Source organism: Diabrotica virgifera, chromosome 2, assembly GCF_917563875.1.
Source record: "Diabrotica virgifera virgifera chromosome 2, PGI_DIABVI_V3a".
Classification (NCBI taxonomy): domain Eukaryota; kingdom Metazoa; phylum Arthropoda; class Insecta; order Coleoptera; family Chrysomelidae; genus Diabrotica; species Diabrotica virgifera.
Window position 1 is genome coordinate 28,566,175 of NC_065444.1, and position 25,106 is coordinate 28,591,280.

A 25,106-nucleotide genomic window follows, 5' to 3' on the forward strand; every position below is an offset into this window, starting at 1 on the left:
TACTTTTAGAACGTACTTCGCGAGGGCCTTTAAAAAGTTTTTTAATTGTTGGTAGAAATCCATTTTTATAGCGGTGTCTTTATCTTCGCTTGGTGCATGCACGTTGACTATAGATATTTCACGGAACTTTTCTCTCAGTCATATTCAGCAAATCCTTTCCGAGATTGGTTTAAAGTCTCTGAGACTTTCACTTCCCTTGAGACTTATTTATTAAAAACCCCACACCCTATTTGCCCCACCACTATTAGAAAATATTGCTTTATCAACTTCTAATATTTCGGTTGTCTTAAGGTATGTTTCTTAGAACATACAAAAGTTCAGTTCGTATTGATTCATATGCTGATGAAGTTTTACACTCCTCCTTCTTCATAAATACTTCTAACACTCCACGTGGCTTTTTTTAGTTGGTTTTCCCTTAATTTATACACTTCTTTATTTGCTGCTTTCTATCATTATCATTTTTGCTTGCATTTGCTTCGTTGTGTTTCCATACTTGTGTCCTTATTCTCATCCTTTTCCGTTTTTATTTGTTCGGTGGAAGCACCGTGCTTCTTTTAGTTTTGGGTTCATTTCTATTAGATGCACTGCCCATGTCTTCCAAAATCCCTTTATCTTTATTCCACTTTAATTCCTTTCCATCAACTTTCCAGAACCGGAGCTCCATAATTGACATACAATACACTGTGGGCCGAAATAAAGGAGTACATTTTTTAGTTGAAAATAACTTTTTTGTTTTTTGGATGATTTAATTTATTTTTTCAGGGCTAATAGCTTAACACGTTCTCAATATGACTGCAAATTTGGAAGCAAAAATAACGTACAGGGTCGGACTTATAAAAAAATTATGTAACGGTGAAAATTGCCCGCACTATATTGAGCCAGAGATATGGCCACCTAACAGCCCAGAATTATATCGGGTTGACTATTCTATTTGGGGAATTTTCGAACAAAATGTGTATGACGGACAACGATTTGAAACCATCGAACAACTCAAAGAAAGAATGCAGTTTGTTTTCATAAATGTGTTATTTGTTAAAATGGTATATTTTCCTAATTTAATAAAAAAATTATAATTTGCGAATCCGATAATTTCGAAAATTTTCCTTTTTACTGATGTGTTCTTGATAGTTAACCTACCAAAAGAGTAAATCAGTTCAATTTTAGCTACGACAGGTTTTATTTGCAACGAGCTCTAATGCACCGTTACATAATTTTTTTTATAAGTCCGACCCTGTACGTTATTTTTGTTTCCAAATGTGCAATCATGTTGAGGACATGTTAGGCTATTAGCCCTGCAAAAAGAAATTAAATCGCCCAAAAAACAAAAAAGTTATTTTCAACTAAAAAATGTACTCCTTTATTTCGGCCCACAGTGTATACATTAATAAATACTCAAAATCTTTGTAAATGGAGTTAATAAATTCAAAATATCCGTGATGATCTATACAGGGTGTCCAGAAACTCTACCGACAAACGAAGACAGGAGATTCCTCAGATAATTTTAAGACAAATTAACCCAATTCACCTAGTCCGAAAATGCTTCCTAAGGGAGCTAGAGCTATTTGAAGATGGCGTCTGGTAATTAGTTTTTCTTAAATATCTCCAGAACACTTCCATTTAGAAAAACGAAAATCGATACGCGTATTTATCTTTCAGAGATAAATCAATTCCATGCATTGCGAATTTCTAGTACCGATCATAGGCGTCCGTTTTGGGTAGGGCAACGGTTATTTTATTCCATAACTTTTTTGTCTTAAACTTTTAAGCTTTTTTGACCCTGTATAATTAAATTGTGAGGTATTCTAGCACTAAAAGGTACTCTTGCTTTAAGCTGATAGGACACACCGTTTTGAAGAAAAATCGATTTGAAAATTTTTCGTCTTTTGAATTTGAAAAAAAAAAAAAAAAATAAAAAAAAACTATTTAGAAAAATGAAAATTAGTACGTTTATTTGTACTCCAGAGATGAATCGATTTCATTAATTGCGAATTTCTAGTACCGGTCATATGCGTCCGTTTTGGGTAGGTCAACGGTTTTTTTATTGCATAACTATTTTGTCTTTAATTTTTAAGCATTTTTGACACTACATTATTAAATTATGAGGTATTTTAGTAGTAAAAGTTACTTTTACTTTAAGTTGGTAAAATGGACCGTTCCTTTTTCAAATTCTTCGTTTCTTCAAATTCAAGAAACGAAAAATTTTCAAATCGATTATTCTAGGAAACGGTGTGTCCTACCGACTTAAAGCAAGAGTACCTTTTAGTACTAGAATACCTCACGATTTAATAATCCAGATTCAAAAATGCTTAAAAGTTAAACAGAAAAAAGCTATTGGATAAAATAACCGTTGCCCTACACAAAACGGACGCCTATGACCGGTACTAGAAATTCGCCATGGATGGAATCGATTAACCTCTGGAAGATAATTATGCGTACCAATTTTCGTTTTTCTAACTAAAAGCGTTCTGGAGGTAATTAAGAAAAACTAATTACAAGACGCCATTTTCAAAGAGCTCTAGCTCCCTTAGGAAGCATTTCCGGACTAGGTGAATTTGGTTATTGATAATATTCATTCAGAGAAAATTCTAGTCTTAATTTTTTTGGTTACTCTAAAGTTAAAAAAAACTCTTTTAAATTCTTCCAACACCATTACTATCTATAATTATCCTATAATTATTTTAAAGAAATCATATCTTCTGTATTTAAATCCCAAATTCATGTATCTGTAATTTGAAATTGTCACACACACATTTGTCAAAATCATGCACTATTCCGTAATGAGAGTTTTTTTTGTGTGATTTATGACCCTTTTTACATTATTAGGAAGCATTTTCGGACTAGGAGAATTTGGTTAAATTGTCTTAAAATTATTTGAGGAATCTCCTGTCTTCGTTTGTCGGTAGAGTTTCTGGACACCCTGTATCTACATGTGTAAAAGGACATGTTTTTGAATGGTAAAGTAAAGGTATAGTATTTAAGAACAACTTTACAATCTATGTTACACATTTTTATTAATTGGTTTATAACAAAAACAATTATATTTTAATATTGTCTTTACAAAATCTTTTGGAACTAAGACTTCACTTTCTACATTATAAAACTCCTCGTCATGTGTCAATTGGTCTTTTCTATCTAAAAACTTACTAATATAATTAAGAAACGTATGTACAGTGGTTTTATCCCCTAATATTTCCAACAGAGTATTTATTGATAGAAAATCATTTAGTGCATCCAAAATACTGAAATATTTTCTGTTTACTATGGTACATATTAAATTCAACGATTCAACATAAGAAGACTTTAAGACGGACAAATAAAACACAATTTTGCAGATTTCCAACCGACATTCTTTAGGAAATTTACTATAAGATATGTTTAGAACAGATAATATGTCGTTATGAATTTCTTCATTTACTGAAATATTTCTTTTAAAATTCTGTAAAATTGATTCAAAATAAGAATTTGGCAAATCTGAAAAAGTATTTGCAGCATATAAAAGATTGAGCATATTATTATATGTGCGTTTCGACAAACAAACTTGATGTTTGAACTTTACTGCTATATTTTTATGGAAAATCAACAAAAAATTAAAGAAAGACATTGATAAATGTTCACTGTAGTTGGTTGAAAGAGCCCTTTTTAAAACTGAGTTTGTTATACAACCCAAATCATCATTAGTACAGTAATTTTGTTCAAACCTTTGTAACAAGATACTTAACATCTTTATTTGGAAAAACTCTGGAAGTCGATGAAATTGTTTATCTTCAATAAATTCACAAATCACTCTAGAATTGGCGTTTAACATTAAAAATGGTAAATTATTATGAATCCACAACCTATTTTCAAACTTTTTCTCCTTCAATATAGTTTCGATTGGTTTAATTTTCATTAACAAAAAGTCGTATATATCTGAATCAACTTGTCTTAAGAATTGTATGATATTGTTCCAACTGCAATGTATACTAGCAATACCTTTGGTACTACTGCAATGTTGGTATGAAATTTTATATTTTTCGTACAAATCTTGCATCAGGAGATATAAATTAGCAAGAATGTTTTTCGGTATTTCCGTAAAATTAGTTAATATGTAACTTTCAATGTCTGAAAATATATTTGGGATATCTTTAGCCAAACATAGCGATACATAGGCCTTCACTGCTAACTTTCCGTAATGATTTTGGTATGATTTGATGATATGCACCAAAAAGACTTGAAAACATTCTAAAATCTCTTGAATATTATCGCTAAAGACTGTTTCTTTTACTTGCGATTCAGAAAAAAATTGTAAAGCGATTACGGATCTTTCATCTAAAGATTCCGCTGAAAGAATCTTAAAGAAGTATGTAGCTAGCTGAGGATACAAAATAAACATATCTGCGATGCTTTTTGGCCTGCAATCATTGTTCATTGATACTCCATATATTCTTTCTATCAGTGATTTTGACAACTGTAGATCGGCATTTCTGAAAAACGTAAAAACACAACATTAATGATATTAAATATAAATATTATGTTTATATGGGATTAAGCCACAATTAATTGTAATGAAAAATGACAATTCAAACAAGTAATTGGACTTCGTAAGTCCTAGGTTTTCAAGTACTGTCCCTGGATTATAAGCTTCCATTTGACACCTCAATTGTCATTCTACCTAGTATAATGACGGAGGAGTTATATTCGCGGTCTGACGGACAGACAGCCTAGGTCAAATTTCTCACCTTTAGTACCACCCTTGGATTATAAGCTTTTATTTGACACCTCATTTGTCATTCTACCTACTATAATGACGGAGAAGTTGTGTTCACAGACAGACAGACGGACGTGGATAATTCAAAGTTTTCACATTTTTTCAAAATTGGGTGAAAACAATAGTACAACAGTTGTCAATCTATCTAAAAGACAATTGAACACAATAGAGAACCTGATGTTCTCAAAAGGACTAAATTATGCTGTAATACGCCCAACAGAACTATCAAAGCCGTGAAACGAAAACAAGAGACGTATTATACTTCAGTTTGTCCAGACAGCGCTGTAATCAACCTTACTATAGTCTAGCCGCTGAAAAGATGGCCTGATCACGTGAACGGCACGCACTCTGAAACCCTTTCTCGTTTCTCTCCCGATTTCACCACTTTCCCCACGTTTACACTCCTCAACAAAACTGAATTTTAAGCACTACATAACGAAATTCACCAGCGGAAGTGCGAAACACAAATAATGACGGTGTAAACAGTCCTTAGAAGGTGTGGCTTCGGACGACCGGTTGATGCTTGCATTAAGTGATCACACGACCTTGGTTTCCATCTTTTAAGCGACTCAAGTATAGTTTCATTCTCATTAGAAATCATCAAAGATTGTATATATGGTTATCTCTGAACAAACTTAAATAAAATGAGCCTGCTAGTATACAATCTCTGATAATTTCTAACGAGAATGAAACAAGATTGTTTACGGCGCTCTCCAAAAAAACTGAAATACAGTGATGAGCTCGCTAATAACCGGCAAAATAACGCAAAATATGGAAAACATATTAAGTTGTGAGATAAACAGAAATGAAACTTAGCGATAAAAACCTATAAATTTACATTCTATTTATTGTTTCCCATCTTTAGACGTATCAGAGGAGTATGTCAACTAAAACTGTCACTGTCACAGTGTATATGCGTAACCGGGAGGGGGGGTTATAACACCCCCCATTTGGATGTACTTTGGGCTCTATACCCTTCAGAGTCATCTGCTCGTCCAGTCGGCAGCTGCTAAACTCTTCCGATACGTCTAAAGGTGGGAAACAATAAATATAATGTAAATTTATAGGTTTTTATCGCTAACTTTCCCACCTCCACCAGTTTAATTTCTGTTTATCTCACAACTTAATATGTTTTCCATCTTTTGTGTTATTTTGCCGGTTATTAGAGAGCTCATCACTGTATAATACGCCTCTTGTTTTCGTTTCACAGCAAAATTATTTTGTATACTGAATGTGCCCAGCCGAGATTCATTTTGACACATTCGGAATAGGAAACATGCAACACAAAAATTCCTACCTCACACTATTAACTGCTCAAATCAATTTAATCTTTCATTAAAAAAAGAAGAATTATTGGAAATAGTGGGAGTGTATACTAAACTCATAAAATTTTGTGGAATTTATTTCTACAAAATATTTTTATTTTGTACAATAAACAATTTTCTCATCTGTTATCAATACATTATAATGGTGTAAATAAATAATTATTGATTGGCGTAAGGTTTATGTTATTTATCTCTGTTTATTATTAATATGAGCAGGTATGTTTGGTTGTGTAGTAATTTCCAGTCACGTCTACAGCAACCTAACTTCCCAAAAAATAAATTATCAACGTCATTAGACAGTTGTGTCTCAGATTAGCGAATCGACTATATAAATTTTACTCATATCTCAGGTATCAAGACCATGTTCTCGTTGGAATTTTGCCACGTTGCATAGACGAGTAGTAAGATGCAAATTATACATCTCCCCTTGGTCTCCTTTAATCCAATATTCGTTTGGTTTGCAAGTAATAGAAACGTAACTTGGGATCATTAAAAAGTTTCTTCGGAAATAAAACTATGAATTGTTTTCCTTAATTGTAACTTAATAAATCTTCTAAACTTACCTTACCACCCAGTTTGAACATTTAAATAATTCGATGCATTTTATTATAATAACTGGAATATACTGCATAGTTTGATACTGTAGTCTGTTATCAGAAATAAGTAGTTCGATAGTATGAAGACTAGATGCTAGAGACAGATCTTCTGTTTCAGGATTTGATATAATATTGAGCAAGTGATTCATCGTCCAATGAAGTAAAGGCTAAAATCAAAATACTAACAGATTAGTAAAATAATTGCGAAGGTTCATCGTTTTAGTAATTACATGACAATTATATTATTATTGTCTAAAGTACTTTAAAAGATAAATCATTTTTTCTACCCGTAACACAGCAATACGACTACATACACTCTGGGCCAAAATTAACCGACCACCTTAAAAATTGATCATTTTTAATGTTTTATATCTTCTAAACCTGTTGTCTGATTTAAGTTATTTATTTAATATGTTATAGCCTTATTCCTTGAGAATATCGTTATAATAATATCGTTGTTAAACAGGTAAATTTTCATTGTATACCGGGTGTACGAATCAAACTGTGTTTTTTTTCTTAAAGTTTGCATCACCCTGTGGAATATCCTAGCATTTGTAGAATACTGATATTAAAACTTAACTATAGCCTCATGCTTCCTCAACATTTTGTTGTTTGACTGATTCGCTTATGTTGGATAATAAAAAAGTTAGGTGCTTTAACAACTAGACATGTTTTTTATCAATACAGGGTGTTTTTAAAAAAATTTGGTAAAGTTTAAGGGCTAATTCTGCATGAAAAAATAATGACAGTTTGCTTTATAAACTTATGTCCGCAAATGCTTCGTTTCCGAGATAGGGGGTGTTGAAATTTTTCTGACAAACTGGCGATTTATTTATTACTTTAAAATCGGTTGACACATGCACATGAAATTTGGTGGGATTTAGTCCCGGCGCATATTGAACCTAAGCGAGTCACAACCTGCGCCGGTGGGACGGGTGACCTGTGCAGTTATTTTTCTAGCGTGCCGCATATTGAACACAAGCTAACCCGACCATCGGCTGTCGCCGTAACGAATAGAGACGGGCAAAATAAGTGCAAACGTGTAACGGTTACTATTGATACTGGTTCTCAGTGGTACTGAGTATAAATACTGATTACAAAATACTGATGTATCTGATCCTTGTACTGAATTGAGTCTGCAACTAAAAAACGGTAGTTCCGTACATGTAACTGGTAACGTATTAAAAATATCTTACATGTCCCTAGTAGTCGTAGCGGTATGACTTTCGAAAACATCGAATTTGATCATAAGCGGGTGCATAAAAAGATATCTTACACTGAGTATTCTATTTCTACATACCTTTATAATAACAAGCAGAAGTTAAACACTGCATTGATTGTGATTGCAAAAACGGTTCTTTTGCTGATTATGTTTTTGATAAAATATTAAATCACACAAAAAATACAATTCCCAACCATCATTTAATTTTTAACGATAAACAAAAGTCTAATAAATATATGATGACAAGTTTAAAATTGAGCGACTTTGTCGATAACAGTGTCATTAATAAATATTTTTTACCATGAATCATTTTCCAATGATTGTGTGGATTTAGAAATACATACTAAACAATTTTTTGATCTGTATAAAGGAGAAGGAGATTATAATTATGACACATTATGGTACTCCTTATTTTTCAAATAATATGCTCTTGTAAACGCATAACTTTGATTTATTGGCTAAAGCCACACTAACTAGATACTTCACAAGAAATTAAAAATACTTAACATGTAAAAAATTCACTGTTTTAATCAGATATATTATATTCCCTACTATTGCGCCTACTATATTATATAAATACATATTAAAACAAATAAACGAAAAATTGTAGAGTAGTGCTGATTGATACAACAGAGCAATAAAATGTTATTCATTCAAGATAGTGTAAAATATATCGCCGCTTATTCATTTCACATATTTCCATCTCGCAAAACAAAAACACGTAAAAATTAACATCTGGCGCTGAGTCACCCGTCCCAAGCCCAAGAAAACTGTACGTCGATGACAAATCTTCCCAAGCTCGACCTGCGAACGCATGCACTGATAGTAGGATGCGCAGAACGGTCTACGCAACTCGCCGGTGCCAGGTTGTGTCTGCTTAGGATCAATTTGCGCCGGTACTTAGCCCCGGCGAAAATTGATCCTAAGCCAGACACAACCCAAGGTTCATAAATAGACAGGTTGCATGGTAACTTTCCACCAATCAGCGTCGAGAATCTAATGGCGGGAGTGACGTCACCCAGAATGCTGCATTCAAATTCATTCACTTCACGCATTGAAATGAACTCGGAAAGTAGGAATGTATTGAAAATGTGTATATTTAAAAAAAATACGTTTGTATTTTTAATGACTATTTATTTCATATATTCTTTAAAAATGTGGTAGATACCTGTAGAGTTACAAAAATCATAGAATATAATTGCAATTAAATATATGCAGTAGAATAGCATTACTAATACTTAATTAAAGCAGAAGGAGATTCTTTCTTGTGTATATATGGGACTAAATCATTCAAATATTCTAGGTATATTAATAATGGGTTGAATACAATTTACTTTTTTAAATGATTTTGAGTAGGTATATAATAATTTTGAATTGGGGATAATGCATGTAGTACATTATTATAAATTCCTCCTAACATGTAAACCATGGTGAAAAAGAGATTCAACTAAAGATTTATGTATCAAAATTAGTAGTTTTTCCCTTAAGTTTAACATAAGAGCATCTGATTACGTTAGGTACTGGATTATAATATCTAAAACTATTAAACATTATGATTCCATTCAATAGATACCTGTGAAGTTTTACATTAACAGTAAATTATAAAAAAATACAATTTCAGTGCAATAAAGGAAATTTTTCCCATTTTATATATTCATTTAGTTTATAATTGTTTATTCAAACGATCTTCAGATGGCTGCAATATTGGTTATAATTTTATATGAAACAATTACATATAATAGATCTATTATCTATAGACTTATAGATATATTGTTCAATAAGTCTAAGCAGAATGTAACCTACACAGATGATGTAAACTTGATGTGAAGAACATCAAGAGACATTACAGAACTGTAATGTCTCTATACAAGAATGTCCTTTACTATACAATACAGCAGAAAGAAAATCCAGTAAGTAAGTAGGTACTTAATACAACCACATTAAAATGTATATTAACACTTGTAAAAGAGTTTTGGGTTTAAGTTATTATACTAAAAACACTTAATGCTATCTATAGATACATTATATCTCAAGATATAAACACAAATTAAAACACTAACGATATTTAATAACAAAATATAGCCTCCAAACCACGTATCCTATTATGTTTACAAACAATTCGTAAAATTGATCGTCTGGGTGACGTCACGATGACAATATTTCATTTGTCAATGTCAAAGTTACCATACAACCTATGGTATAGGGACCTTGGACACAACCTACGTCGGCGGACTGCGTAGACCGTTCTGCGCATCCTGCTATCAGTTCATGCGTTCGCAGGTCGAGCTTGGGAAGGCCTGTCGTCAACGTACAGTTTTCTGGGCCCTGGGACGGGTGACTCACCGTCAGATGTATATTTTTACGTGTTTTTGTTTGCGAGATGGAAATATCTGAAATGAATAAGCGGTGATATATTTTACACTATCTTGAATGAATAACATTTTATTGCTCTGTTGTATCAATCAGCACTACTCTACAAGTTTTCGTTTATTCGTTTTAATATTTTATTGCAATAGTAGGGAATATAATATATCTGATTAAAACAGTGAATTTTTTACATGTTAATTATTTTTAATTTCTTGTGAAGTATCTAGTTATTGTGGCTTTAGCCAATAAATCAAAGTTATGCGTTTACAAGAGCATATTATTTGAAAAATAAGGAGTACCATAATGTGTCATAATTATAATCTCCTTTATACAGATCAAAAAATTGTTTAGTATGTATTTCTAAATCCACACAATCATTGGAAAATGATTCATGGTAAAAAATATCTATTAATGACACTGTTATCGACAAAGTCGATCAATTTTAAACTTGTCATCATATATTTATTAGACTTTTGTTTATCGTTAAAAATTAAATGATGGTTGTGAATTGTATTTTTTGTGTTATTTAATATTTTAGCAAAAACATAATCAGCAAAAATCTTATTTAAAACATGCGAACCGTTTTTGCAATCACAATCAATGCAGTGTTTAACTTATGCTTGTTATTATAAAGGTATGTAGAAATAGAATACTCAGTGTAAGATATCTTTTTATGCACCCGCTTATGATCAAATTCGATGTTTTCGAAACTCATACCGCTACGACTACTAGGGACGTGTAAGATATTTTTAAAACGTTACTAGTTACATGTACGGAACTACCGTTTTTTAGTTGCCTACTCAATTCAGTACAAGGATCAGATACATCAGTATTTTGTAATCAGTATTTGTACTCAGTACCACTGAGAACCGGTATCAATAGTAACCGTTACATGTTTGCACTTATTTTGCCCGTCTCTATTCGTTACGGCGACAGCCGACGGTCGGGTTAGGCTAAGGCTCCACGGGCGACAAATTTACGCTAGCAGTAGCCGTAAAACGAACTTAAGGTTCCGCGGAACGGAATAGGAATAACCGAACTGAACCGACTACGCACAAGTCCTGTAGTCGGTTCAGTCCGGCTATTCCTATTCCGTTCTGTGGAACCTTAAGTTCGTTTTACGGCTACTGCTAGCGTAAATTTGTCGCCCGTGGAGCCTTAGCCTTAGCTTGTGTTCAATATGCGGCACGCTAGAAAAATAACTGCACAGGTCACCCGTCCCACCGGCGCAGGTTGTGACTCGCTTAGGTTCTATATGCGCCGGGGCTTAATACGTAACTATTGCACGTTTTTTTGGCATACAATTAAGCAATGTATATTCACCATTGGCGCGCATACGGGTAATATGATGGCTCATATTACCCGTATGCGCGTCAATGGTGAATATTAAATTTCTAATTGTATGTCAAAAAATATGCAATAACTACGTCATAAAACCCACCAAATTGCATTTGCAAATTTCAACCGGTTTTAAAGTAATAAATAAATCGTCAGTTTGTCAGAAAAAAATCAACATCCCGTATCTCCGAAACGTAGCATTTGCGGACATAAGTTTATAAAGCAAACTGTCATTATTTTTCATGCAGAATTACCCCTTAAACGTTGCCAAAATTTTTTAAAAACCCCCTGTATTGATAAAAACATGTCTAGTTGTTAAAGAACCTAAATTTGTTATTATCCAACATAAGCGAATTAATCAAACAACAAAATGTTGAGAAAGTATGAGGCTATGGCTAGGTTTTAATTTCAGTATTCTACAAATGCTAGAATATTCCACAGGGTGATGCAAATTTTAAGAAAAAAACACAGTGTGCTTCGTACACTCGGTATACAATGAAAATTTACCTGTTTAGCAACATTATTATTATAACGATATTGTCAAGGAATAAGGCTATAACATATTAAAAAAATAACTTAAATCGAACAACAGGTTTAGGAGATATAAGACATCAAAAATGACCCATTTTTAAGGTGGCCGGTTAATTTTGGCGCAGAGTGTAGTTACCGTAAGCTATTCTTCCCTTTTATGGACTATTGGCAGAAATGTGAATAACTGATAATTCCAAATTCAACACATTCTTTTGTGTGTTTGACTGTTAAATTAACTGGTTTTCTTCTTCTTCTTCTTTTATCACCATCACCCTGGATGGATCTTGCCTGTCTGGCTATGTCCTTCCATTCAGAATTCTCTTGTACCCTTCTCCTCCATTGCCTTATATTCATAGTTTTCAGGTCGTCTTCCATATCATCCAACCATCTTGTTGTGAGCCTTCCTTTTTTTTGTATCTTCTTGTCTCTGGGCATGTCCAGGCCATGACAGTTTTTGACTTTTCGCAAATATTATACTATAGTCCCTTTCATTTAATTAATTAATTTCGTCGTTTCTCCTGATTCTCCATGTGTCGCGTTCCTCTTGCATCGAGCAGTATACAATTTTCAATATATTTCTCTAAATACCTTGAGTTGGACTTCATCTTATTTTGACATTACCTAGGTTTCACAACCATATGTTTGTAACAAGATCCTTCCACTTGGCATTCAACAGCTCGTCAACCCCACTACGTGCCACCTCTCCGATGGAACCAAGAAGTGATGGCTACGAGAGTGTACTTAAGAAGAGAAAGGAGAATCCTGAAATCAGTTCCACTCGGTGTACTGAACTGGGAAGAAACTCAAACGGCAGTTATGTAATGGAGTGAGTTGGAACTCTGCCGAGGCAAAGGTACTTTGGACTGAAAAGATGCTTTGCCGGAACTGTAACCGCAGTGAGCGGTAGCTGATCCGGAGCTGGCGGATGGGTAGCTTCATAAATTTCTCTATTTACGAAATTCTGATTGATTTCTGTAACTGGCTTATTTTAAGCCCTCTTTTTCGTCCTTCTGGATCAATTTCCTTGAACGCTTCCATTAGTCGTTGCTTGCTCCAACCAAACTTGCTCTAAGCTACATCGTCTGCAGATGCAGTAAAATTATAGAATCTTTATCCATAAAAATCAGAATATTTACCTTGTTTGGATCTTTTTGGGAAATACACATTGCATGTATAACTAATCGACTTTCAGGTGATCTTCTAATTTTCAACACGTTAGTATCTGGTACTTCGTTTATTGCTTTTAAAGTTTTCTCCAATAAATCTACTTTTAATAGTTTATCGTTTTCATTCTCTTCCATTTTATATCCAATCTGTCTCAACATATCTGCGCTAACTGAAACTGGTTTCTTCATATTACTTTTTTGGATAATTTTAATTACAGTTGAAATCGTAAATGGTTTGTCTATCAATGGCCATATCTCATTCAGATTGGGTGTTATGAAAAACATAATCCGCTAAAAATAAGTAATTATTTTAATTAGTTATTACAAAGTACATACTTCATATTTGAGGGGACTACATAGATGCTAAGGGGTACAAGTGATAAAATGGTTTAATTGAGAAAAACGAAGTCAAAGTTAAATTTACATAGTAATTCTACAGCGAATTAATCACTTATGGACTTATTTCGAATTAATGTTATACCTTTTATTTATCTAATTGTAAAAGTCTTGGTAAAGTTAGTATTTATTTACATTTAAAATATTTGAAATTTGGAAGAAAAAAAAAAACGTTCGCACTTGTACCCCTTTGCTTCAAAATTTTGCACTTGTTTCTCCTTGCCAAGTACTTTACGAATTTCTTAAATTCTTCAACTAAAATAAAAGAAAAATTACGTAAAAATTAAACGTTTTTTATTTATGAAAAATTACTTGGTACATTTTGTGTTATTATTTCACTTATTTTGAATACTTTTATAAGGGCTTGATTTGCAAAGATACTAAACGATTCACCAAAAATGATATCCAACACCTTACAGGCAAAGGGATACAAGTGAAATTATACCTGTTTGCCGCAAACTGTTTTTTAAATATTTCGTAAGTAATCAAACTACAACCTGTGATATGTCGCCACCAGTAGTCTAATTCACCTGTATCTCTTTGGCATTAAATTTTTAGTACTATCTAGTATTATTTTGTGCACTTAACTCAGTTTACAATATTTTGTCACTTGTACCCCTTAGCATATAATCCCCTCATTTAAACTCGCTTTTTTATTATACGAGTTAACCTAGTGATGATGATATCCAACCTCCGATTGGAAAAGAGCACTTAAAGAAGAAGAAGAAATATACAATTGATACTGTTAATCGCATTTAAATATGATGCAGTTTTTGTTTTAAATAAAAAGAAAAAAAAACACTTACAGTTATGAAAGTTTCCACAACCTTCGTACTTCTGTAATCAAGACTACGTATATAATCATTTTCTAAAATATAATCTATCACTTCTAAACTCTTTTCGGCAATTTCTTCAATATTATTAATAATAAATTCTCTTCGCTTGGCAAACGTAAGTATCTCCAGATATAAAACACTTCTAAATAAATTCTTTTCATTTATATTTTCAGTACCAAGTGTCTGAAGAAGAACATTGGTTATGTTTTCTACGAACTGTACTATCTCATTTGATTTGATTTGCCCGAAAAGTAAATTAGAGCAGTTAATAATTTTCTCTGTGTTTTGTAAGTTGGGAAAATTTAGAACTTTATTTAGAACGTTAGTTAGAGTTTTCACGTCCATAACTTTAAAATTGTTGTAATGTTTATTGAGAAGATCAGCTAGGATCAAGCTCCAACATTCTGTAGATAAGAGACAAGAATAAAGAACAGGAAACATTTCTTCATCAAACTTCCACAGTTTTCTGTTTTTCAGCTCAATAAAGAGCAAGTTTTCTCCATTTTCATAGTAATCTCTCTTTTCTAACTTGTAGTTCAATTTTAAATCCTCATGGGAACCTGAAATAGAGATTGGTTATTTTAGAAAATATATTTTGTTTAAATTTCATTAACAGAATCACTAAAATATTCGTGTAACGTTCGCAGGATAAAATGGCAACTTTTGAGTTTCATGAATCTTAAGCTTACAGTACCCTATATTTGATGGTATTTTAATGTTATAGTTAATAATTAGTGTGACCAACTAGCCCGAAAAATCCGGGACATGGCCCGAATTAAGCTGTATGACACTATGCATTTTCTTGTATCATTTCTAATATCGTTTCTATCGTTTCTTGTATACATTTTCTTGTATCATTTCTTGTACGTACATTTGTGCCCTGTATGACACTATGCAAGTTCTTGTATCGAAAATTGTATGAAATTCGGCACGTAATTGGTCGAAATTTTGTTTGTCACCCTGTGTCACGTTATGGTAGTACTGCATCTACAGACACAGCTGATTTTAAATATTTTATAAAATTTATAAACTTTTATATAATTAACATTTTAATGTTAACCAGAATTTTACGTTGACTGAGATTGATTATTTGTGTTTTTATTTTGTTTTGATATTTGTGCTAAAATACTTGCATTAGAATTATCTTCAGTTTGATCCAAATTAGGAACTATTGTATTTTCGTCTATTAAAAAATTATGCACCATGAAACCTAAATTTATAGTTTGAACTTTACTAGGAGCTAAATATATGGTTATTAGTAGAACAGTAGTCCATACCAAACGGTATATTAAGTATCAATAAAAGATTTATAAATAATACGTACAAAAACACAAATAAATTCATCAATACATTATCCCATTTTCATTTCTGCCGCCATTATGAGTAAGTAATTATGACATTTTAGATGTTTTACCAGCAGGTTTTACGTTTTTGCTCTTTGCGCAGAAATTGGCGCAGTTCTTGTACAAGAATCTGTGTCTGACTCAAATTCTTGTATCGTTTCTTGTATCTGTGTATGACACTATGCATTTTTTTGACATATCAGAAACGATATTAGAAATGATACAAGAAAATGTATAGTGTCATACAGCCTTTACGAAGTCGTGTCCCGGCGTCCCGGACATGGCTTCCGGGCCATCCGAATTTTCAACGTTTTCGTAAAATTCTATTTTGAAATTTTGAATACGTTATTCTTCTAAGAATTCATATTAAATTGAATTGGTGGGACGAAAAAAAGTAGACAATTTCTAGAGTGTAATACTAATACCACATCCAAAACGTCCACATTTTATATCGTGGTATTATAGTTCTACGAAAACTCAAACTCTGGACTTGTCCGTCCCGTCTCTGTATTTTAATTATCGTCTTCTGAAAAGACGATTCAGAAAATTATATTTTTATATTAACCTAAGGTTCTATTTACATGGAAATCCAACATCAGTTAATTTTTTCTTTTCCTTTTTTGAGAACGATTTCCGGATTGGAAGTCGAAACATCAAAAACTAACAAAAATGTAATTATCATTACAACCCATCCCATCAAAAAAAAATTTGTCAACATAAAAATGTTAAATAATCAATAAAATGATGATATTAAAAAGTATGAATTAAAAGTCCCGGATTTAAGGTATATTTTTTCAGCCTTGTCCCGAATTCGACTGAATTGGAGTTGGTCACACTATTAATAATGTAATAGTTAACGAGATACATAATCACTGCCCCTCTATGATATAATTTAATTAATGTCCGACTGGTATATTATTTGACAAATAATGACATTTAGCCCCAGTAAATGAACGGGAAATTCGGCGATACCGTGTAATTTTCAGGGGCAACTCCGAATTGCATGAAAATTTGGATTTAGGTTCTACTTATCCTCCACTTCAAAGTTGAAATTGTGCCGTTAGCTGCTTTTACTTGGGGGGTGACAGTCACCCCTTCTCGGGAGTGAAAAAATATACGTTCAAGATAAGACCAGAAATGGATAAATTGACTGATTTTAAGCAACTTTTATTCTATAGAGTTTTTACGTAAATCAATACTTTTCGAGTTATTTGCCATTGAAAATGTTAATTTTTCCACAAAAAAACTACGTTTTCAGACGGTTTTTCGCAAATAACTCAAAAAGTAAATATTTTATCGAAAAAAATATTCTTAGCAAAAGTGTAGCTTAAAAAAACCCAAAAAAATGGTGTATCAGTAAAGTCTATCAATCAAATAAAAACAAAGTTGTAGCTCATGAAAAATACGTTATAATCGTCTAAATCCAAATCGAATATTTCAAGGTAAAATCACCGAAAAATTAAGCACTTTTCGGGAAAAACCCATTTAAACTTTTTTAAAGTGTTTATAAAAAGCTTTGTTTTAATTGTTAACAAAAGTTTTAGCATTAAAAATAAGCGAGTTACGCTTAAAATAAAGTTGGCCCTCTTTTTTTTTTGTAAAAAATCATGAAAATTTCGCGGTGTTTAGCTCCCCAAATGAAATTAATCGCTACCGCTTTACAAACAATTTACTTACCTATCTATTTTTTATATTATCTGTCAGTCTCACTGGTTTAAAGTGCTTATTTTTGAAAGGGTTATAATTGAGAAAGCTTGAATGGGTCACTAATCACGAGTGTATGCAAATTTTGAACAGCCATATCTTAACCAATTTTTGTCTTACGGAGGAACAAAATGAAACTAGCATATTTATAATAGCAAAACCTACATTTTTTTACTCTTTAAGATTTTTCTTATCACTAATACAATAATACCTCGACTTACGCTACCCCGACTTACGCGAACCTAGAGTTACGCGATTTTCAAATCTTGTCTATTTGTTATTTGATATGCGATTTTAAAATCTTGTCTTTCATTATTTAAGCGTCACACAATCGTTTATTTATCGACGAGATAGAATTACCACCCACACACTATTGCTCATCCAATGTATTATGCGTTATTTTGAAACATAACACCCTTGGTCATTAAATTTAAATAACGACTTAGATACTGCCAAGTTGACAAATATCAACCTAAGTAAAACTATGGTTACCACAATTACGTTACTACTGTTACTGGTAAATGTACTTTTTTGAAAACTAATTAATTCAAAATTCATTCAAATTTTTCGCATATAAAAAATAATTTAGTCGGACATTAAACGTTGAAGGCATCACGGGTATTATAATAATAACGCTTTCGGTCAACGTATATCTCTCGGGCCGAAGTCCCTCGGTATATACACCATTGACCTCAAGCGTTATTATGTTTATAATACCCTTGGTACCTTAATAACTATAATGATATCAGTTAATAATGTAATAGTTAACGATATACACAATCACTGTCCCACTATGATATAATTTAATTTTTTCCTTTAAGGGCGTGGGCGCAAAATTTCGGCTCCAATGCTTTTTAAATGCATTCATTTTTTTCGAATCCTGAGAAAACTAATAAATATTTTTGAAAAATTTAAATGCATACATTATTACCGAGGGTCGAAAGTCCCTTAGAATAAACAAAAGTTTCTTTTGAATGAGATATTTGAAATTAAAAATCACAGTAAACTACCTCTTTTTTTTCACCTCTGTTTATTAAAATAAACACTATAGAAGTTTTCAGGGACTATCGGCCCTGAGTTCCAGTTAAGGCTGTTTTATCAGTTGAAGCACATTGCAATTTTAAATGGGCGTATCACTTACTTTCCCAGACTGGTTACGTCAGACACAAACTTGAAATTGATTTGAAGTAGGGAGTGCGACCGACAATTCCATCTTTACTCAGTGGCGCCGGCGGACAAGTATTTTAATGATAACAAAATGCATTATTCTCCATTCAAATTAGTTTTGTCGGGAATACCTTTTTAGATTGATTTTATCGTAGATAATATTTTAAAAAGAGTTATCACATTTTTGTCACATAGTTTGGCCTAGGTCAAACTAGTTTATCCTGATATAATAAAGATTCACACTTCAGGATAAACTAGTACGGCCTTCTTCTTCTTCTTCTTCTTGTAGTGCCTATCCGTTTCGGATGTTGGCGGCCATCATGGCAATCTCTACTTTTCACACTGCTGCTCTGAAAAGATTTGTAGTGGTTGTGTTGAACCACGTACGTAGATTTTTCAGCCAGGAAATCCTTCGCCTAGTACGGCCTAGCCTACACTAATTTAGCCGAGTCGAAAGTAATTTGACGAACATGTAAGGACTTTTACATGCGGGGAATTCCCAAATTACGTCCTTTATAATCCAAGGATGGTACTAAAAGTGAGAAATTTGACCTAGGCTATCTGTCCGTCCGACCGCGAATATAACTGCTCCGTCACTATACTAGGTGGAATGACAAATAAGGTGTCAAATGAAAGCTTATAATCCCAGGATGGTACCAAAGGTGAGAAATTTGAGATAGGTTGTCTGTCCGTCGGTCCCTAAGACCGCGAAAATAACTGCTCCGTCACTATACCAGGTAGAATGAAAAATAAGGTGTCAAATAAATGCTTATAATCCAAAGATGTTATTAAAGGTGAGAAATCTTAGTAAGGCTGTCTGTCCGATCGCGAATGTAATTCTTCCGTCAATATACCAGATATAATGACAAATGAGGTGTTAAATGAAAGCTTATAATCCAAGGCTGGTACTTAAGGTGAGAAAGGACCCCGCAGAAACCTTATGGGAAATGGCTCTCTGTCGAATGCTCTGATACTTTGGATTCTGGTAGTTCTTGATATGTATAACAAAAGGCTTCATGGGCGCGTAGCTCCAAAAAATTATAGTTCTGAGATATAAGCCTCTGAAGTTATAGGTACAGTAAGGACGTTTGAGTTGAAATAAATTCATTTTCTCGAGAATGGGAGACTCTGGAGTTAAATTACGAATCAGCTCGATTTTTATTTTTAAATAATAATTTTTTGGCGTATATATCATATTAGTGACGTCATCCATCTGGGCGTGATGACGCAATCGTTGATTTTTTTTAAATAGGAATAGGGGTCGTGTGATAGCTCATTTGAAAGGTAATTCAATTCTCTATTAACTAATGTAAACATTTACATAATTATTTATACAGGGTGGCCAAAACTTTTTTTAATTAAATTAATTGAGACAAAAAGAAGAATGTATATAATTTATTTATTTCGAAATACATTTTATTGCTGTCAGAAAACAGAAAAAAATGTTAATTTGAAAAATAAACATTGCCTTTCGCTTAAATTAAATGTTCAAACTGCTAAGAGGTAGGTGGGTGGCAGCTTTAATATGGAATTTTTTATAAACATTTTTTTCTGTTTTCGGACAGCAGTAAAATGTATTTCGAATTAAATAAATTATATACATTCTTGTTTTTGTCTCAATTAATTTAATTAAAAAACATGGGCACCCTGTATAAATGATTATGTTGATGTTTATATTAGTAAATAGAGAATTAAATAGCCTTTCAAATGAGCTATCACACGACCCCTATTCCTATTTAAAAATATCGATTGCGTCATCACGCCCAGATGGATGACGTCACTAGTATGATATATATGCCAAAAAATTATAATTTAAAAATAAAAATTGACCTGATTCGTAATTTATCTCCAGAGTCGCCCATTCTCGAGAAAATGAATTTATTCCAACTCAAACGTCCTCACTGTACATATAACTTCAGTGGCTTATATCTTAAAACCATGATTTTTTGGAGCTACGCGCCCATTGAGTATTTTGTTCTACACATCAAGAACTACCACAATCCTAAGTTTCAGAGCATTTGACAGAGAGCCATTTCCCATAAAGTTTCTGCGGGTTCCTTTGTTCTAGGACTTCCGGTTCTAGACGCTCACTTCAGGCCAAACTAGTTTGGGCTTTAGTAACATTCTTGGATTATAAGCTTTTATTTGACACCTCATTTTTCATTCTCCCTGGTATAGTAACAGAGCAGTTATATTCGCGGTCGGACGGACCGACAGACAGACAGCCTAGGTAAATTTTGTCACTTTTAGTACCATCCTTGGATTATAAGCTTTCATTTGACACCTCATTTGTCATCCTACCTGGTATAGTGACGGAGCAGTTATATTCGCGGTCGGACAGACCGACAGACAGACAGCCTAGGTCAAATTCCTAACTTTTAGTACCATCCTTGGATTATAAGCTTTCATTTAACACCTTGCTGAAAAATCTACGTACGTGGTTCAACACAACCACTACAAGTCTTTTCAGAGCAGCAGTGAGAAAAGTAGAGATTGCCATGATGATCTCCAACATCCGAAACGGATAGGCACTACAATAAGAATAAGAAGAAGGCCGTACTAGTTTATCCTGAAGTGTGAATCTTTATTATATCAGGATAAACTAGTTTGGCCTGAAGTGCGTCTTTATATCAGGATAAACTAGTTTGGCCTGAAGTGTGCGTCTTTATATCAGGATAAACTAGTTTGGCCTGAAGTGTGCGTCTTTATATTAGGATAAACTAGTTTGGCCTAGGCTAAACTAGTTTGGCCTGAAGTGTGTTTATTTATATCAGGATAAACTAGTTTAGCCTACGAGTGATATGATAAACTAGTTTGACCTAGGTCATACTAGTTTATCCTAGGCGGTTAGGACAAAGTAGTTTGGCCTAGGCCAAACTAGTTTGTCCTGAAATCGGGTTTGGCCGGTAACATATAGGTACATCATTTTAATATATTTATAGGTTGCAGTTACATAAGAAAAGTATCCAATTGATGAATAAAACACAAATCGTGGATAGTAGTATAATTTTCTGTCTTATTTTAAAACACCCTGGGACTCATTTCTTGTCAACTTATATCCCTAAACTAATGTAATACTTAAAAATACGCGTAAACTAAAGAACTTGTAACTTATACTAAGTAAGCAAGTTGATGAAGAAAATACAAGAATGAATAACTGGAAATGGATTCTAATTCAAGCGAACTGACCGACTGACCGTACGTTCATGAGATTTGTCGTCACGAAGGCGATAACGATGAAACTAAGCACCAATGCTGCGTAACACGTTTCATTATTAGATTTCAATATTTTTAGCAAATTTTCTTCAAAGTTGGAACACGCTTTTCTCGATTATTACTGGACACAGAAAGGTGAAACAAAAATCAACGATTACAGAAAAAAAAAACTCTTTCAAGTGATGGGAGTAAAAAGTTTGGTTATAATAGAACGTTAAAGATTATAATCTAATTTTTCAACAGAATTTTCAAAAAAATAAAAAAAGTAAAACCATCATTTTAAAGGCAACATAATTTCGAATAACGTGTCCAAATTTCGAGACATTCTGTCGGTAAATAACAGAGAAAACACTGTCCCTAGGTTTTGGTGCACCGATAAAACAGCCTTAAGACGAAGAATGGAAAACTGTAGAAAACACTAGGAAAAGAGTCAGCCTTAGCCCTGAACACAGAGTAACTAAACAGACCAAAATTAATGACTACTGGCTAAGTTCACCTGTTCATACACCAAATCGATTTGAGGAGTTGCCTAACGACGCAGATAACGAAGCAAAAAATGAAGAAGTTCAAACTGAAAAAACTGGAATTCAAACTGAAAAAACCTCAAAGCACCTCCCATATTTGTAAATGAGTGAAAAATGTGACCCCACTCAACTCACTATTAAATAATATAGCCAAAAAGTGATACGAAATAAAAGTTTTAAATCACGATAAAGTTAAAATACAACCTAAAGAAAAAGAAAATTATAGTACAGTAACTAAAGCTTTAACTGAGAAAAAAAAGTTAATATTTTTTTAAGCTTTAAGCTTTTTTTAATGTTTAAGCAAAAATGCGTTTTTCAATGTTCCGTCACGAAATTTTGTCCGCAAACCTCATATTCGAATTCAGCAGCCCAAAATACATATCTAATGAAAGAAATCGGAACTACCCCAAAACTTTGCTAGTAAAAACACAACTTTATTGAATTATTGATAAATTACTTACCCTTTAATGCATTCAATAGAAGGTGAAGAATTTGAGCCCCTACTTGAAAAAAATCAGTTTTAAAACTCTCACAACAGTATTTATGTATCCTCTGAATAAAATCTTCGAAAAAACAAAAATCTTCATCATTCTTTTTCAAAGAACAGTGAGCGTAGAAAACCACATGTGAGAAAAACTTCTTAATGCTTTCCGTCTCATCATCTTCGAGATATAGTTTTAAGTTATTGTATAAAAGACTAATTAAAAGGTTTATATCACAAGATTGAGGGCGTATAGTCTTTTTTCGATACGCAGAAACTATCTTTAATACAATATCAAGCGTATCCTGATTAAATGTATAAATTTCGTCTTCGCACAGGAAGCATTTCTTCTTTGATTCTAATGTTATATACAATTTTAACTGCAAATCTATAGGTTCTTCTTTTATAAACGCATAAAAATCAGTTTTATATGCATCAACAGTTAACGGTATCCAATATTTTCTCAAACTCTGAAAAAATTCACTAAAAATTTAAATACTAGATAAATAAATTTTTAAAACTATAAATATTGAATATACATGCAAAACAAATATATTGACAAAGAGAATAATACATTACAAACAGTTAATAACAATTTTTACAAAAAACCGTTTACTTAGTTGGCGAATAAATATATTCAAATCACTATTTGGTTGCAACTAAGAAGGACGATCTGATTGGACATTCCCCCGCTATAGATGTTTAACAGTTTTTCTTGCAGCACTGCAATCGCAATTTGGAGACGGTATTTTTCGTAAAGGGAATAGACAAGGCGAAAACGGCGGGTTCTTTGGAGAAAATATTCCCATGATAGGGGAGTGCAATTAGAACGAAAAGATACAATGTTTCGGAAAAAATCAAACAAGGTTATATTTTTCTAAAACTTCTTTTGTTAGTTTACAAATATGTTAAAGTAAAAAGTTCTACTCACAAATTTCGCCGCTAATTGTTTATTAATTGTTTAAACAATAACAATTATTTTGTATAAATAATGTTAAAAATATGGGCGAATTCAACATTTTATTTTGATAAAATTTTTTTTTTTTTAGTTTTGATTATGCTGAACCCGAATCTGACATTACAATTTGCAAATTCAAAATGGCGGATTCAAAATGGAGGATTTTTTCCTAAAAATCCTTAAAAAGTAGTTGTAAAATCCGAATTTTTTTATAAAACGTGTTTGTTTGCATATATGTGGATATTTTTGAGAGATTCCTGAACCTGAATCAAATTTTGATAATTTAAATTATAAAATGGCAGATCCAAAATGGCGGATAACTTAAAAAAATATTAGTAAAATCATAATTTCTTTACAAAATGTATTTATTTCTACATATATTTATTTTTAAGTGCTTTGATAAACCTAACTTAAATGTTAACATTATAAACTATAAAATGGCGGATCCAAAATGCGGATTTTCATAAAAGAACATAAAAAAGAACAGTTTTCTAAAACATTTATTGTCTTAATTTTTAACAGGTTGTTGAATCTTAATTAAAGATTAAAAATTTAAATTTCAAAATGGCGGATCCAAAATGGCGTATATTTAAATGAAAAACAAGTAGAATCCAATCAAACAAATATGGAATTTCATCCTTAAAAAAAAGATAAACAAATAATTTTCACAATAATATTAAAAATTAAAATGTATTAGAAAGAATATTTAAAAAAAAACAAATTTTGGATTAGAACGATATAATTACATATTGGAACATAGTTTTTAATTCCAAACAACTTTTCTTTATAAAAATTATCGATACTGTGAAATATAAAGGTACTTTACTCTTGAGTAAAATTCATATTTTTTTAAATACCTCGTACAAAATTAACAAAATTTGATATTTGATGGTTGCATCTTATGTTATATACGATGCAGAGTATTTTATAAAGAATAACTTTTTTTCGTAAAACTGATATTAAAAAAGTTATCAACAGGTTCCAAGTTACGCAGACATACTGTATAAGAGCTAAAAAAAATTTTTTTGTTGAACATTTGTTATTGTTGAAGCTTATTATTAAATGTATTTTAGGTAAGTTTTACAAAAAAAAGTTTTGATCACTCTGTATATATATTTGTTCAGCTGGTAACTTTCGGTTTTTGTATTACATTTTTGTTATCTTTCTTAGTTTTCTCAAAAATAAATTG

General features: G+C 32.3%; 1 protein-coding gene across 1 annotated transcript in view; it reads right to left on the reverse strand.

Moving 5' to 3' along the window:
* Positions 1-2,992: 2,992 nt before the first annotated feature.
* LOC126880016 (uncharacterized) overlaps positions 2,993-25,106 on the reverse strand; it is a 30,476-nt gene continuing 8,362 nt past the window's right edge. Inside the window, exons 4-8 of the mRNA XM_050643535.1 lie at positions 22,940-23,442; positions 14,495-15,084; positions 13,263-13,583; positions 6,636-6,835; positions 2,993-4,463 (exon numbers count right to left, since the gene is read on the reverse strand). Coding sequence (XP_050499492.1) covers positions 2,999-4,463; positions 6,636-6,835; positions 13,263-13,583; positions 14,495-15,084; positions 22,940-23,442 — 3,079 coding nt within the window. The 3' untranslated portion in view covers positions 2,993-2,998. The remainder of the gene's footprint in view (positions 4,464-6,635; positions 6,836-13,262; positions 13,584-14,494; positions 15,085-22,939; positions 23,443-25,106) is intronic.